The following is a 16,766-nucleotide window of genomic DNA, read 5'->3' on the forward strand; positions in this document are numbered from 1 at the left end:
TGGAGCTGCTCCCAGAGTATTCTGGCCCTGAAATTGCCTCAAATTCCCCGATTACCTGCCCATTCTGGAACAATGCTGGGTGGCTATTTACACATACATCCTACTTAGTTGACCAGATGTCCTATCCACAAAGGAGGACAAAGCACCACAAAATGTAAGACATTCCAGAAAAAATGTAGGGTATCCCAAAATAAAAGCTAAAAACATTAAATATAAATTCATGTTTTTAGTCACGCTCAAAGTGGAGGAGATTTTGAAATGTAGGACATGTCTTGGAAAAGGAAGACACCTAGTCACTTTGATCCCACTGTGCTGCCTAGTGCCATCACCGAAGTCTTATCAAGTAAAAAATGAGGCACCCAGTGGTGATCACATCGCGGAATGCTTTGTTGTGACCTCAGAGGGAGTGACTCACAGTGGGCTGGCATGGTGGGAACAGGTGCCTGGCATTGCTCCTGAGTGCTCCAGTTTTTCCTAAATTAAGATCCAGACTAAATGGTGAGTGGCCCAGATTTTGTGTAGAACTGGCTTTTCCACGTAAAGAATTGTGCCTTTGATCCTGCATCATCTGGACAGGGCAATATGAAAGCTGGAGGAAGCCGATGTAAATGGCCCATGTAACCATGCCCATATCCCCCTTCACAAAAAAGCAAAGCCCTTCAGTTTCCACCAAAACCAGGGAAGGATATGGACTACTATTAGTCTGCAGTTTGTCAGAGATTGTTCATCCTTGGAGATAAAAGAAATAAATAAATCCCAAGAGTGTTGTCAGGCAATGAGACACAAATGAGCATCATATTATCATTATTTTCAGGGTTAAGATTAACACTACTTTTTGGGCTTCTTTCAGGTTTGGAAAGAAAAAGGCCAGTTGCTTTTCAGTCAGCTAAAGCCACTAGGTGTCACAGCAGACCTTTCTCTTTCAGTATTTGCTTTGCCAAGCCAGTTTGATTAGATACCCTTTTCTGGCCAGAAACAGATCACATTTGCCCCCTCTGCTCTGAAGTGTTGAAATGATCCAATCTTCCCCAGTCTGGTGTCTTCTAGTTTTGTTGAACTACAATGTTCATTTCTTGGAAAAGCACAGGCCTTGAGAAAGTAGTGATCATGGTGCCACATTAATGTGAAAATTAAATTTATGATTACATAAATCTGCCAAAGGACAACAAGCAAACAGATTTTACAGCTTTGATGACTTTGACACAGGAAAAGAAGTAACCTTGAACCTATAGTGGAATGGAATATGTGGAAAATACACACACACACACACACACACACACACAGAGAGAGAGAGAGAGAGAGAGAGAGAGAGAGAGGTGATATGTATACAGTCAGCCCTTGGTATCTGCAGGGATCCATTCTGGGCCCTCCTGTGGATACCAAAATCTGTTGATGCTCAAGTTCCATTGCCCCCAATGGCAGTTTGTACACACAGTACAATGGGACTTCAATGGCAGTGAGGCCACATGCATGCACCACCGCTGGGGAGAATGGGGGCTTGCCATCAGCAGATCCTTGAATCCATGGATGGCAAGTCCATTGATACTGAGGGCCAACTATATAGTGGAATATATATTTTAAACATATATTAAATTATATATATAATTTTAATTTTTAAAAATTATTTCTTTATGACAATAACAATAAAAGCAAATCACAAACATGTGCTGGCATCCTCTTCAGTAATTACAATGTTGTATGCCAAAAGTGCCCTCCAAATTCTGTCTTTGAAACCTTGCAGCTGCTCCAGCACAGCCATACCTGAGGTGCTGGAGAGCAAGGCAATAAATAATGAGATAGTCAGTACTCTCCAAGCTGAGGGGCCTCCTGAGACAGGCATCTGCTGCAGGATCCTGATATGAGCCTTCAGGGGTCTCTTCAGCTGCCTATCTCAAGCAGTGCCCCAAAACTGAGAGAGGACTAGACATGTCATTACCATAAGTTGGAAATGACTTGAAGACACACAACAACAACAAGAGCAACAACAACAACGATATTAAAAAGATCATAAAGCCAGAGTGGTATATTGGTTGGAGTGTTGCACTATGACTCTGGAGGTCAGGGTTTCAATTTCCACTTGAACATAAAAACCCACTGATTTTGAAGGATGATTTTGAACCATTCTTCAAAACTGGCTGCCAGGAACGGCTGGGGAACAGATGGGGAACAGCTTGGGGATTCTCGGCAGCATCAGTGGTGTTCTGTGCAGTAACACCCATTCTCCCACCACCACAGCCCCCCCCCCCGTTCCATTCCATGCCATTCCATTCCATTCCCATTCTTGCAAGTGCTGTGTGATAAACTTAATAGTGGTGTAGTAAAATGGTATCCCATATATAAATTGGTAAAATCAAGGTTTGCTTTTTGGAATTTATATTTCCAGCCCTTGCGGTCTCTTCCAACTCTATTATTCTATGATTCTATGAGATGGTTCCCCAGACACTGCTGCTGCCACTATCAGGGGAGGTGGAGGAAAGAGGCACTGGTCACAGGGTCATACTTAGTGAAGGTACCTTGCAGATTTCTCTTCAAAGGACCTAGCCTTTGGTCTTCTTTGCTCTATGTGGTTCTACCACTTTGATAGCACTTTAATTGCCATGGCTCCATCCTATGAAATCCTGGGATTGGTAGTTTTGTGAATAATTTAGAATCCTTTATCAGAGAGCACCAATGCCTCACCAAACTACAAAACCCAGGGTTCCATAGGATGCCACCTTGGCAGTTAAAATGGTACCAAAGTGCTACATGAATATAGTGTGAAAGAGATTCTGGTGGCTAGTGTTACACTGTTAGGGTTAGTCAAGCAGAGTGAGGCAATTAATTCAGATGGCAGCTGTGAGACATAGCTAGGGCAGTCTCTTCAGCTATTCCTCCAGAGTCCATTGAAGAGTCCTCTCTTGAAGGACAGAGATTGATGTTCCAAACAGCCTGGAACACCCTAATCTAGTCTGCTGACCTCAGGTGTGCAGAAAGACTCAACCCATTCCTGATGTTGAAGTAAAATTCAACAGTTAGTCCAGTCAGCTACTGTATATTGAATGCTGGGGGGATGCCATTTTGTCCTTTGCCTCAGGCAGCAAAATGTCATTGGTTTGGACCTGCATGGCATGGATTAAAGTGACGGTGTTGCTGTGATGGGATGCCCCACCCTGGGCAGGATCTGTCCCTCATCCTGAATAAGCCTCCAATGGCAGCACGTGTAGATGTGTGATTTCTAGCGTGGGCTGTGCAACAGCAGAGCCAACAGTGTCCACCTTCTGTACAAATGGTTGTGTACTGGGAAAGGAGTTGTTACAATGTGGGAGTTAGAGTGGGAGGGTGTAAAGAAGAGCTGGTACAGAGAGGAAATGCGAAGAACAAATGTGATAGAGAAATATGTTCCTCCCAGGTGGCAGGAGATGTGGAACACAAGGCAGCAATTAGACAAGAGGGAATGAAGCACAAGCATTAATTGCAATGGGCAGTGTGACTTTTGGCAGAGAAAATACAAGTGATACCTCAGCTGCTCATTTATTATCTATGGTACCTGTGTCCAATGTACCAGCAGGAAAAAGAAAGATGCATGTAGAGTGCTTTGTTTAAATGCAAGTAAATGGGAAATAAAGGAGCAAGGGAATGGAATTGCTGCATTCTGCACATTAAATAATAATGTAACTGAAAGTCCATCCAAAGGACAGCAGACACACACATCTATTTTCTTTTCAGAAAAGGGTAATGCAATCCTACATCTATCAACAAAAGCAGAAAATTAAGCAGAAAGGTCTTTTCATGACATTTCTGGTTTTAAGGAAGGAAGGTGTTTGATTCTAGCAAGACAGAGCAAAGGAAGGGTTTTTTTTTTTTTTTTTTTTTGGAAGATGGTTCCTGTTACTCCTAGGTAATATGTGATCAGGGATAATGAGAGCTGAGGCCCAACAGCATCTGGAGATTCACAGATTCCTCAGCCATGCTCTCCTGGAATGCACCTTTCATTTCAAGTTTCCATAATTCAATTTTAAGGTTCACTTTTCATGTTTTAAATTGCATTGTTCATCTAAGTTGTAAGCTGCATTGGGTACCAATTTTGTGAGAAGCTGGATACAAATAAATATCATCATGATCATCATGATCATGATCATCATCATCATCATCATCATCATGTATTTTGAAGGCAGTCAGTGCTGTTGATCTTCCTTTGGGGTCCCTGAACTATGAGGCAAACATCACTGTGGGGAAGGCAGCTGCTTGTTGACCCCCATGAGAGGAGAGAAGACCTGGGGCATTGAAGTGCAGGGAGCAAGGGAGGAGGCTATTTATGGGTCATTCAGCCCCTCACATGCCCTTTCTCTGGAACTGTCTCCACAGGACATGGAACTGTGGGACTGGTGAAAGAATCTGCCCTTGGGACTAATCTGGCAGCTTACTCTCTTTTATGACATGACATCCTCCTGGAATGCCTGAGAGAGTTAGGAATTGGAGGCACTGCGTTGCAGTAGTTCCATTGCTTCTTCTCGGGCAGATTCCAGAGGGTGATGCTTGGGGACAGTTGCTCTTCAAAAACAGAGCTTAATTGTGGTGTCCCTCAAGGCGCCATCCTGTCCCCAATGCTATTTAACATTTACATGAAACTGCTGGGAGAAATCATCCGTGGATATGGGGCCGGGTGTTATCAGTATGCTGATGACACCCAAATATATTTCTCCATGTCCTGGTCATCAGTGACAACAGCAGATGGCATCTCTCCGCTCAACCAGTGTTTTCAGGCAGTAATGGATTGGATGAGGGAAAACAAGCTCAAGTTGAATCCAGACAAAACGGAGGTACTTACGGTAGGGGCCCCCAAACCAGGTATTGGGCTGCAACCTCCAGTCCTAGAGGGGCTCACACTCTCCTCAAAGGACTGTGTTCGCAGTCTGGGTGTGCTTCTTGACCTGTTGCTTCAGATAAGGAATCAGGTGAATGCAATGGCCAGGAGCGCCTGTCATCAGCTACGGCTGATATGCCAGCTGTGCCCTTTCCTGGAACAGGGTGACCTCGAAACCATAGTACACGTACTGATAACCTCAAGACTTGATTTTTGCAACTTGCTCTACATGGGGCTAGCCTTGTGCCTAGTCCGGAAACTTCAGTTGATACAGAATATGGCAGCCAGGTTGGTCACAGGAACAGCAAGGAATGACCATATAACACCAATATTGAAGTCACTCCATTGGCTGCCTATTAGTTTCCGGGCACAGTACAAGGTGTTGGTTATCACCTTGAAAGCCCTACATGGCTTGGGCCCAACCTATCTAAGGGATCACCTGCTTCCATATAATCTGCCCCGTACACTCAGGTTTTCTGGGAGGAATTTACTACAGCCCTTAAAGACCAGATTGACGGCGACCTCCCAGGGGACATTTTCTGCATCTGCTCCCAGTTTATGAAATGGCCTGCCGGATGAGATCCATCAAATTACCAATCTAGAGAGCTTCAAAAAAAGGCATTAAGACAGATCTCTTCCAGCAGGCCTTCCCGGAATAAAATACTCAGCCACAAATAAGACTTTCCATCTGTTGAACTCTGCCTATAGTTATTATTTGGATTATTTGAACTTTAGCATGTTAGTTTTAATTTTATACTGTTTAATCTTGTTTTAGGGGGGGGGTACTATGTATATATGGATGTATTTTAGCTTGTTGTACGCCGCTTTGATTGCCTGGCAAAAAACAGGATAGAAATAAAAAAATATTTATTTATTTTATTTTACAAAGTTGTGGGGCTTGAGAGGGAGCCCTTAAGGTTGGACTTCCAAAATGACTGTCTGAGATAGCAACCAATGTCTTTGGATTATCTCCAGGGTCTAGTGTAGTGTTTCACACAAGGGTTGCTGCGGAGGTGTCATAACTTGATATTTGTGCCTCAGTTAAACCCTTAGGTTGCTTTGTTTGCTCAGCCCCAGGCCTCAAATATTCAAATAGGTTCTAGGTCAATAAAAATGCCCCTTGTTTAAACCACAAATATTGTATATGGTCTCATTATTTCATGGTTGGTCAATAATTAACTTTCTCTTCTTTATATCATCTAGTTGAAGTTTCTTCATTTGAAAATGTACACGATTTTGCTAACAATCTTTGAAAGTTGGCTATTTACAGATTTGTTGTATCTGACAGTTTTGCAATTACCATTTTCATTTTTTGTCAATAAAATTTATTTCTTCTATCACATTCTTGGTTCCATGTAGGATTAAGACCAGGGTCTCCTCCCCCTTGGTTGCTCAACTGTTCTAGGGCACAATTGTCTAGTGTCCCTTCTTCAAAAGACAAATTTGATCTACATGAGCCAATTAATGAAAGCTCATGCTAGCAACTTCTTTATCTCAGTTAAGTCTCAAAGATGCTACAAGATCGCATTGCATAATGATCCAGACTGATCTAGATTAAGAGAGATTAACATGAACACAGATTAACACATTAATTTTATCATCATGAGTCAAATCATTCATCTTGGTATCAATTGACCTATTATTGATTCACATCATTCTGACTTTTAGTAACAATAATTTCCTTTTTAAATTGTGTTTTCCAGTACTTCATTTATTCTAATTTTTCTTGGAAATAGAGAGTTCTTGCAATATTTGTTATAGTGTGTTTTAGGTACCTAGATGGTATCATTTATGGTACATGCTTCCTTTACCTTTTTGTAATGGAGGGTAATCTAGCATTATTGTACTTTATCCTTTGGTTGCCTCCCAGATTTCATTTTTCATCTTCAGATCACCATCACTGTTTTGGTCAAGTGGCATAAGTATGTCTACATAGTACTTAATTGTTTACAAGCACTGATATTGCTACCTGTAGCAACTCTGTATAGTAATTCATATAGTGTGACACCACATCACTGTTTTCTATTTGTCCTTCCTGCAGTGTTTATAAAGCATGTCATTCACACATTGATTTGATGTGTCTTCCAAGAGCTGTTAAAAAATGGGAAGCCAAACTTTTGAGGCAGCTGTGCACTTCTCTCTCTCTGTATGTAGGGATACTTCAGTTAACATAGATGGAAGGACAGTACGTATAGATGTCCTTATGTAATCCTACTCAGCCAGATGGTTGCTAGTGTGAGAAGAAGCTGACAGTCTGGTGCAGCCTCTGTAGAAGTTAATAGCAGGAAGCCCAGCTTGGAAGATTGATACTATGATTTATCATGCACCTACTATTGAACTAATACCATCCCTGGAAAGTAGAGTATTATTGAAGAGCACTCCCAATCTCTTTGATATTTTTTTTAAAATACCACAGTTCTGTGTAAGATGCTCCCTATCCATCCTTAGAGGGACAGTAGCCATCCAAAGATTAAACTGTATCATATATACTGCTTAGTTGGCACTTAAGTATGATATTACTGAAGAAGCATGCCCTGGTAGATGCTCCCATGTTTAAGTGTGACCTCCAGCCAGGGTTTCTCTGTGGGAGCATTAAAAAATCATGTCAGAACCCTATATGACCTGTTACATTTTGTAACTTTATGTATACCTTGCTATGCAACAGCAGCACTAGGAAACCCTTTTACTGAATTGCAAAGATGCATAACAGCACACTAGCAAGAGTGATCAAAGCACATTGATGCTCTATGTGCATTGGGACTGATGCAATGCACATCCTGTTGTGCATCAGTCCCATTGTGCATGGGTCCCATTATATACCAATCACTTTTCTAGATTTGCTACATAACAGCAGTCTCTTCTGGATACAGACAGTATGGAACTGCCCAATTCTAATTTTCACAACAGGAATAAAGATATAAGACCCCAACAGGATTCTGGCCCCAGTCAATTAACTATAATGTGTGGCCATTTATATTTTTTCCTAAACACATATTGAGTTATGATCTCATTCTGGCATCCTTTTGGTTTATGAGAATGGAAATCGGGGAGCAGGATGGCTTCAGGTTCCAAAGTGTTGTTTATTTTCAAGATGTATTCAGAATTTACTGTATTTGTTGCTTAAGGCTTAGTTGGGTCTACTATTTTGCCAATAAAAAGTGTACTGTTGGTGACTTCATCATACATCAGCATGTGAAAAGGATGGTTGAACTCAATGGTTGGAGGCAAAGACATGGGAATGATTTCGACTGCAGTGGCTGCAGCTGCCTCAGTACCCCTTTCATCAACAGTCAGTGCAGCTTTATGGGTAATCTAAGAAGAAACAAAAAAATGGGTCAAAGTTTGGGAAAAAGAACAGGATCATTTACATGAAGCTGAACTGGGTTGCTTCTTAAACAGGGTTGTTATCTTCATCTTTCAATCTGCTCAGATTTGACAATCTGTATGATTATTGTTACTAACTAAATTTCCTGTGATAGACTCACGGACAGTTATAGGGTGGCATCTGTTACTGATATACATAGATGTAAGTCCACCTTACACCTTCATCTGTCCTTTTTTTGGCATATTAATACCATGGTCTCCAGTTTCTATTAGTCTAGCCAGCATACTTAATGATGATGGTAATGTAATCCAATGACATCTGAGACCCACAGGTTCCACATATCTGATTTACAAGTTATATTCTCACAGGTAAGCTAGTGAACTCTGGGCTAGACAATGCTACTGCCAGGCGGATTTGTAATTGGTTGACAGGTTGAACCCAAAGAGTGCTCATTAATGGTTGCTTTTCATCCTAGAAAGAGGCAACTAGTGAGGTGACTCAGGGTTCTATAATGGACCACGTGTTGTTTAACATCTTTATAAATGACTTACATGAGGGAATAGGAGGCATGTTTATCAAATGTTCAGATGATGCCAAATGGGTGGTGGTGGGTGAGCTAATACTCTAGTGGGATAAGATCACAATTCAAGGTGACCCTGATATATTAGAGAGCTGGGCCAAAACTAACAAAATAAATTTCAATGGAGTAATTGTAATGTACTACAATGAGGCAAAAAATAAAAAATAGAATACACAGAAATAGAATCAATGACACCAGTCTGGAAAGTTTAAATGCGTGTGGGTGTGGGGGGGGGGGGGGTAGAGAGGTTTTAACAGACCACAAGCTTAATGCGAGTCACCAGTATGATGCCGTGGCCAAAAAGGCCAATGCAATTCTGGGCTGCTTCAACAAGAGTATAATGTCCAGATCAACGGAAGTAGTAGTTCTGCTCTATTCTGCTTTGGTTAAACCTAATCTGGAATACTGTTTCCAGTTCTGGGTGCCACACTTCAAAAAGGTTCTTGATAAGTTGCAAAGTGTCCAGAAACAAACGAAGATCTGAACACAACACCCACATTTTATTAATTTAATTTCATCCAGTGCAGGAAGCAAGCCAGCTTCCAACATATATTAAAACAAAATACAGCAAAAAAAAACAAAACCCAAAACAATCAGTTATATTGTTATAACATGGGGAGGGGGGCCTAGAAGACAACCAGATGCATTATCGTTCTAAAACCAAGATTTTGGCTTAAATGAAACCACATGAATAATGGCAATTATTGTGTTAGACTTACTTTTGATACTTTCAAACTTTCCCCAGTGATTCCAGAGAGATCAGCATGGTCAGAGAATATATCAGTAATACCCATTTTGGAGAGGGGCTCCTCTAGGTCATAGCTGGCAGAAATATTAAACTTTGGAAGATACACGTTTGCTGTGTGACTGTAAGAAACAACACAGAGAGACAATAAAGTGATATTGATATTTAATTTTTTCAAATTAAATGATGAGATCTAAAACATCTCATGTACCCTTGAGTCACTAAGAGTGAAGTGGATTTAAATTAAATCATTGCCCAACTAATGTTAACACAGTTTATGTAGAACTGCCCTTCCTAACAATTCAGGTTCTTTAGCTAGTGTAGAGTGCTAGGGTCACCAGATTTCATGGCTAGGCCCTGAGTCTCCAGTTTTCATGGGTCATTTCCACCTGGGAGGTAAGGATGTATATTCTCCAGTTTTCACGGGCTCAGCTCCAGGCAAGAAGAAAGGGCCACATGAACATCTTTACTTCACCAAGTAGAGCAGCAGCTTGCTCCAATTTGCAAGATTTAATTGATTTGTTGCTCCAATTCGTAAAGACTCTCCTGGCAGTCTATGTATTATTACTTAGCTTCTTACATCCCACCCAGTTATTCAGATGCCAAGGCTCACCCTCTGCTTTGCTCTGCATTCACTGGAAGCTAGGAGGCTAGATTAAATGTTCCTTGTCCAATCTCCCTAAGTAAGTGAGAAGGAACAATCCACACATTTCACCTTGATCAGCAAAATTCAGAGTCCTTTAGTTAAGATTACTGTCTTAATGCCCTAACAAGAAAATTTGTTCTTAGTGTCTGTCTGTCTGTCTGCCTGTCTGAGAATGACAAGGTATGAACAATTGTGGCTGGTACATATTGTGTAACTCTTAAATATATCACATGGAGCCATCACTTAGCTCTCAGATTTTGTCCTGAACTGACAACCTTAATTGTAACCTGCCTTCTGATGAGGCAGGTCTCATCAGCTCATGACATTGGGAGCTCATAACAGTAAAGTGCCAGTGTTTGTGTTGGCTTCTGGGGGCCTTTTGAGCAATATTCAGAGTCTAGTGCTGACCTATAAAACTTTGAATAATCTGGTCTAGTATACCTAAACCCTCCTCTATCATTTGGTTTCATCACAACACCTACAACTGACAAGGCACTGTTATCTTATGTACACCATCTGTGTACCATGTGATGAATACAAGAGGCTAAGGTGATCTCTGTGGCTCTCTGCAAACAAGTCCCCCCAACCACTAAGCCTTACCTTCTAGGCCCCTGAGAACAACCCAGAGAAAAAGAAACAGCCAGGGCCCAAAGAAAGAACTTTCAAGTGATGACAAAAAAACAACAAGAAGAAAAGCATCCTCTTCTCTGAAGGCAAGCGTTCCCATGGTGGTGAAGCTTGCTTTTCAGAAGGACTTTTCTACCAATGCAAATAGCAAATACAGGCTTCTTGTCTCAGGTGATAACTGCAGCCAGAGATTAAAGCAAGGATGGGTAAAGTGCAGCCCTATTGATGTACTGCCACTGCAACTCTCAGTCATCCTAGATAGCATGGTCAAAATTGAGGAATGCTAGGGTTTTCAGTCCAACAACATCTGTCCCCTCCTGCCACAGGACAATAGGTTACAGTTTTCTTTCATCACCATCCAGATGCTAGTTCGGACTGAGCTCCTTGCTTTTGCTGTTTGCTTTTTAAAGCTGTTTACCCAGAACCCAGGGAGAGCTTGTATGAACAGTGGCACATCTAGGTTCCTTCTCAGAAGGAAGAGCCAGTGTCCCAGATCTTACACATTTGTATATATGCTTAGGATCACAACCTCTGGTGGTTTTGATGTTGCCTTGAATTCTAACGTTTGTCTCGTAGAAGAGGATCAGCACCCTATGTCTTGGAATGGTTTGCTTTACAAGACCAATCCTTTTGACTCAACAGTTGAGTTGGAGAGACCTGTAGAAATCCCTGTTCAGTCATGAAAATCACATTGGGCAACAATAGATTTGCCACTGTACTCTTGGGCAGGGAAGAAGGAATGGAATCAGGCATGCTAGCCCTAGTCTTAGCCTTGCGGCTTTTGAAAAGAACCTATCAGTTGCAACTTGTGGTTTTTGTGCAGGTCAGGGATTTCACTCAAGTATCTAGTTCAGGGGTGACCAGTGTGTATCCCCCAGGGTAATTTTTGGGGCTTTCATTTCCCTCCCCTCGTAGCTACAGTCTTCAAAAGGTCCAAATCAGGAAGAAAGATGGCTCTGCTTGTAAAAGTCCTTTTGCTATAACTATCTAGAATAATACATTAGTAAATATTACCGTCGAACACGTTCAGCCCACTTGGTCAAAACACCAATTGAAATTGCCTTATCCAGTTCCTTGCTTTTCCCAGCTTCAGGTAGGACAAAAAATGCTGTCGCAGTACCATTGTAGTCAAGCTGTAGCACTGTGCAGGAGAGCTCAGCATCAAAATAGTAGTGAAACCAGCCCAGCCTGTGCATCATTGGGACTTTGACAGTTGTCTCATGATCTACAAAGAAGTCTCTTTCTGTTGTCATTGCTGGATCAAAAGGTTTCTCCCAGCTGCCTAAAGGGACACAATGAATACATGATCATATTTAGGAGGAATTATACCGCTTCTCCAACCATTAAATGGACATAATTGCCATGTGCTTAGAGCAGACATTGGACTGTTTCACAGCAAGAGCTTAAATGAATAGGTGGTTTAGACTGCAACTTCTACAGTAACTTATCATTGATTATATTGGCCAAGGCTTCTGGGAGGTGAAGTACAAAACATGAGGATGAAATGTTATCCCTTACTGCTTCAACCTATAGATTTGTTCTGTTTTCAAAGATTCAAGGTAAATGACAATTTTTAAACCAAGGTTCACCTGACAAAGAAAGGGCAATCCACATGCAAATGGAAGGGAGAATCCACATACTTCAAATGTTCAGCATTTTTTCTGGTTTGAGACATACAGCCAGTTAAACAACTGGTTTGCATAAAGAGGTCTCCAAGACCTTCCTTGGCAAGTGTTTCCCCAGGTTGCAGAACAGCCCACAGTCCTCTTGGAAAGAAGCATGGGCATTACTCTGACCTCTTTCCACTAGTATGGATCCCTCAATTACCTTTCAGTCCCATGGAGTTACTTTGACATAATGTAACACTATACCAGTTATCAACAGGAATTCAGACTGTGGTCAGAGCATTCCTTATGGAACTTAGAGTTTAATTAAATGCTGAGAAGACAATTGGTGCCGACATCATGCCAACAATTTGGAACAGAAAGGTTGTGTTTTGTCTATACTTCTGTGTTTTTTGTCAAGACATACACCACTTACTAGGTGCAACCTCAAAAAATATGATTTTTAAAAATGTTGTGTGTTTCAAGTCATTTCTGGAGTTTCTGGCAGGTTTCTTCAGAGGGGCTTTGCCAGCCTTCCCTGAAAGCAAAAGAGTGTGACTACCTATGACACCCAGTGGTTTATAGGCTGAGCTTGGAGTTGAACCCTGGTCTCCAGAGTCCTAGTCCAATGCTCAAACCACTATGCCATGCGACTATACCTAGTACAGAAAAAAATGTGACTGAACTAGACTGGTGGTGGAAATCTGTGGATTTCACCTACATTTCACTCCCCCCCCTTAAAAGAAACTCTAGAAAGGAATTAAAATGGAAGTACACTGCTGGAGAAGGGACCCTAATAGTTTTTTGTGGGTTTTTTGGGCTATGTGGCTATGTCTAGAAGAATGGCCACATAACCTGAAAAACCCACAAAAAGCTATGGATGACAGCCATGAAAAGCCTTCAGACCCGTAATAGTTCATTGTTTAGCCTAGCAAGTCATAAGGGATTTCCCCCTATTCAGGAAGTGGGTTTCAGGAGGAACAGCCCCAGCTCCAGTTGCTTGAATGGGAGAAAAGCTAGAAAAGTATTAGAGCGATCTAGTCTTTATGTGTGTTTGATAGTCAAGCCTTAACTTACTGCCTCGTTTTGTATACTGGCATCAGCAGTGATGAGGATGAACCTGTTATAGGTCCTGTGATCAAAGCATCTGAGGAAGTATGTTCAAATCACGAATGCTCACGCTACAGGTTCTTTCTTTCAGTTAGCCTCAAAGATGCTGCAAGATCCTTGACACATAAATCATAGGCTAGTTTTCAATAATAGAAGATTTACTGAGGTGATTGATTAGATTTATTCAGTTGCTGTGAACTAGTTGCTGTGTACAATCCCATCCTACGTTCACTAATTGAAGAGCTGACTCTGGTTTACTGAATTCATACATAAGGACACCAGAAGAGCCACATTGGACCAGACCAAAGCTATGTTCTAGTGCGCTGCTGTATTCACATAGTTGCCTATGGAAAACCCACAAATAGGGTAGTGAATATAACAGCAACCTCACTCCACGCTTCCTGTTCCTCAGCATTCCTGCTCTTCACATTGCCTCTCTCATCATGACATACATCTTGAATACAGATCCATCTTTCATGAATGGACTTGATCCTCTTTGAAAATAATCTCTCCTGCTCCCGCTAGAGGACCCCTCCTTAATAGGGGATTGGCATCCCCAAAACAGGCAAATCTCCAGAACTATTCATGCCAGAGCTCTTGGGGGGGGGGGGACAACAGAGCATCCAAACCATGAGTAAGAAAGTCAGGATTCAGAGGCTGAAGTGGAGTGAATATGGAGCCCCAAGAGTGTCAGCACTGGAGAATGCAGATGCTCCGAAAATGCTCAACTACATCTTACACTGGTGTAAGGGTCATGGATCCCATGTCAGGGGCAGTTGAATCCCTCCAGGTTTAAGTTATACGTTAAAGGAATTATCCAGGTGCTGAACCTATTTTGAAGATAGGGTTGAACATCATGGATAAGTCTTTAAAGGTGAGAGAGAATTTAAAATGTAGAGAGAATTCATCACCCCATCAGCAGCTGAGGAGGATTTCAGAAGCCTCAGTTGTTGGGCCTTGTGTGGATCTTTGCCAGTCCTGCTTAAAACTCTCAACTGATAAAATAAGCTCTCTCTAATGTGCTGCGTGTCTTTGCCTACCTTCCCTGGGTGGATCTCCTGTTCCTTTGGGCTGCCATAGACATGGCTGTTGCCTGATTATTGCCTGCTTGTTTGTCTGAACTTAATTTCTGAAACATTGCTGACTTGAATCCAAGCAGCTTTGGACTTGCCTCTTACCCGAACCTTTCTCTCTCCCACTGTACTGTTTACATCTTGTATCTGAATTTTCTACTTGCTGACTCATGCTGCCTTTGACATGATTGCTGCCTGAACCTGAAATAAAATCACTCAGCTTTATGGAAGGGACTACATGCACCATCCTGGAACCATTCAAGTTTGAAACTCTTGCTGAATAACACTATCAAGTTGGAGCCATCACTACCTTGTGGTTGTGAGTTCCAAGTTTCGCATTTTACAAAAGTATCTCATTTTTCCTGTCTGAACTTCCACAATTCAACTTAACTGGAGACTAAAGAAGATTTACACATCAGTTTGGCTGAAGAATCTTCTCAGATATCATAATTTACCTTTAAAGAATATGTAGTTAACCATAACTATAACAGTGGTGGATCGAGACCCTTGACCAGTTCCACAATTTTCCCATGGGTTTTCTCTCCACATATTCATTGATCTGCTTCTCACTTCTTGGGGCTCCTGGAAATTGCTGATAACATTTCTGCTCATAGAAGGCATGGACATCATCCAAAAATTTCTGTAGTGGTTTTTGGTCATCTTTCAGAACAGAGCCTGACACATATCAATTTGACCGCATGTCAGGGTTAGTTATCACAGAAAAGATGTTATGAAACCCATCATGGATTTCTTTTCCTGGATTCGTGTCAGTTAAAGCTGAGGCCTTCAGAATCTGAGTGTGGGTGGTTGATCTTGCCCCCAGTGACAGAAATGCAAGAGAGAAGAGATGCTGATGGTGAGAAGAAAATATTCTTGCCAGGTGAGCTGAGAAATCTGTTCACAAATTAAGTCCAAACTGAGCAGTGTTGGTATAGATCTTCAGAGCTGCAATACTTGAATATCAGACCATTGAGATGGTGGCCATAAGTGATGGTGGGAAGGCCAACCAATAGCAACACAGATAGACGGCAGAATTCATTCTTCTTACTGGTTTTTCTGTGAATTAAAAGAGAGAGCAAGAGAAAGATTATTATTATTACCATCTTGTAACATTCAGGGTCATAAGAGCATTTTGACTCTTGAAAGCCATCATGAAAGAAAGATAGAAAATACATTGCATATTGATCTATTTCAGACAATACGCAGCAGGGGATGATTATATCGTTCGATTACACTCCTAAACAGAGCAGACATCAACACCTGCATTTTCACTCATGATTTGCAATTTTTCATCCATCTGCCTGTTTACATAGATTGGTTATGTATTAGTGTGCATTGATGCTTAGCTACAGATCAGACTGGGGTGATCTGTACTGCACAACTATTCAATTTGAACTGCTTAAATTGCATGGGTCCACTCCTCTGGAATCCTGGGATTTGTAGTTATGAGATTAGAGAACTCTCTTGCAAGAATCTCTGTGAACACTCCTGATCTACAGCACTGAAGCTCCCTATCTGATAGAATTATTCAGAATGCCAGAGGAAGGAGCCATACTACACATCCTTGTTCCTGCTGGATACTCATCAGTTCAATCACGTATCTGTTTTGCACTTCGGGAAAATTATTTTGAAGCATGCAAGTTACAGGTGTGTTACATGAATAGATCAGGACCAAATCTGTGTGTGTGGAGTTACCAGGTTCCATCTGGACTCTGCTTTTCCTCAACTTCTTTTTGGTATTACTTTTAACAGCATAAAAGGCAACTAATGTTGGCTAATAGATTGTAAACCACAATCATAAACTGCTGAGTGTTTTTTTGTAAAGCAGTGCATTAATGCATGTATGAAGAAGCACTGACTGATAGCAAATGTACTCGAAGGTTGTTAGCCATATCATGCAATCTAGTTGGATTTCGCTCATCCTCTATAATCCTCTTCATTGATAGCTCACATTGATTTAGTCTCAGAGAGTTCTGTTTTGGTTAACCTTTTGTTCAGTTTTGGGGGGCTTCAATGGAAACATTTCTTCCAGCAGTCTAATCTAGTGACTAATCCTGACATGTTGAAAGTTTAAAAAACAATAAACCTGAGCAGCTTAATCAAACTCACCTTGTTCCCCAGGTACATGCAAATATTGTTACAGGAACAAATATTTGACTCTAGGAATACTTTGAAAAACGTCTTACATGGCATCATTTTTAGAAAAACAGCCG

General features: G+C 41.4%; 1 protein-coding gene across 1 annotated transcript; it reads right to left on the reverse strand.

Annotated features, from left to right (window-relative positions):
• Window positions 1-7,903: 7,903 nt before the first annotated feature.
• On the reverse strand, window positions 7,904-15,135 carry LOC121923919 (alpha-1-antiproteinase-like). The gene is made up of 4 exons (XM_042454861.1): window positions 15,009-15,135; window positions 11,781-12,048; window positions 9,468-9,615; window positions 7,904-8,155 (listed from the first exon to the last, which is right to left on the reverse strand). Exons 1-4 carry the CDS (start codon window positions 15,106-15,108, stop codon window positions 7,964-7,966), a joined length of 708 nt encoding a protein of 235 aa, XP_042310795.1. The 5' UTR covers window positions 15,109-15,135; the 3' UTR covers window positions 7,904-7,963.
• Between the last annotated feature and the right edge of the window lie 1,631 nt (window positions 15,136-16,766).

Source organism: Sceloporus undulatus, chromosome 1 (genome assembly GCF_019175285.1).
Source record: "Sceloporus undulatus isolate JIND9_A2432 ecotype Alabama chromosome 1, SceUnd_v1.1, whole genome shotgun sequence".
NCBI classification, from domain to species: Eukaryota; Metazoa; Chordata; class Lepidosauria; order Squamata; family Phrynosomatidae; genus Sceloporus; species Sceloporus undulatus.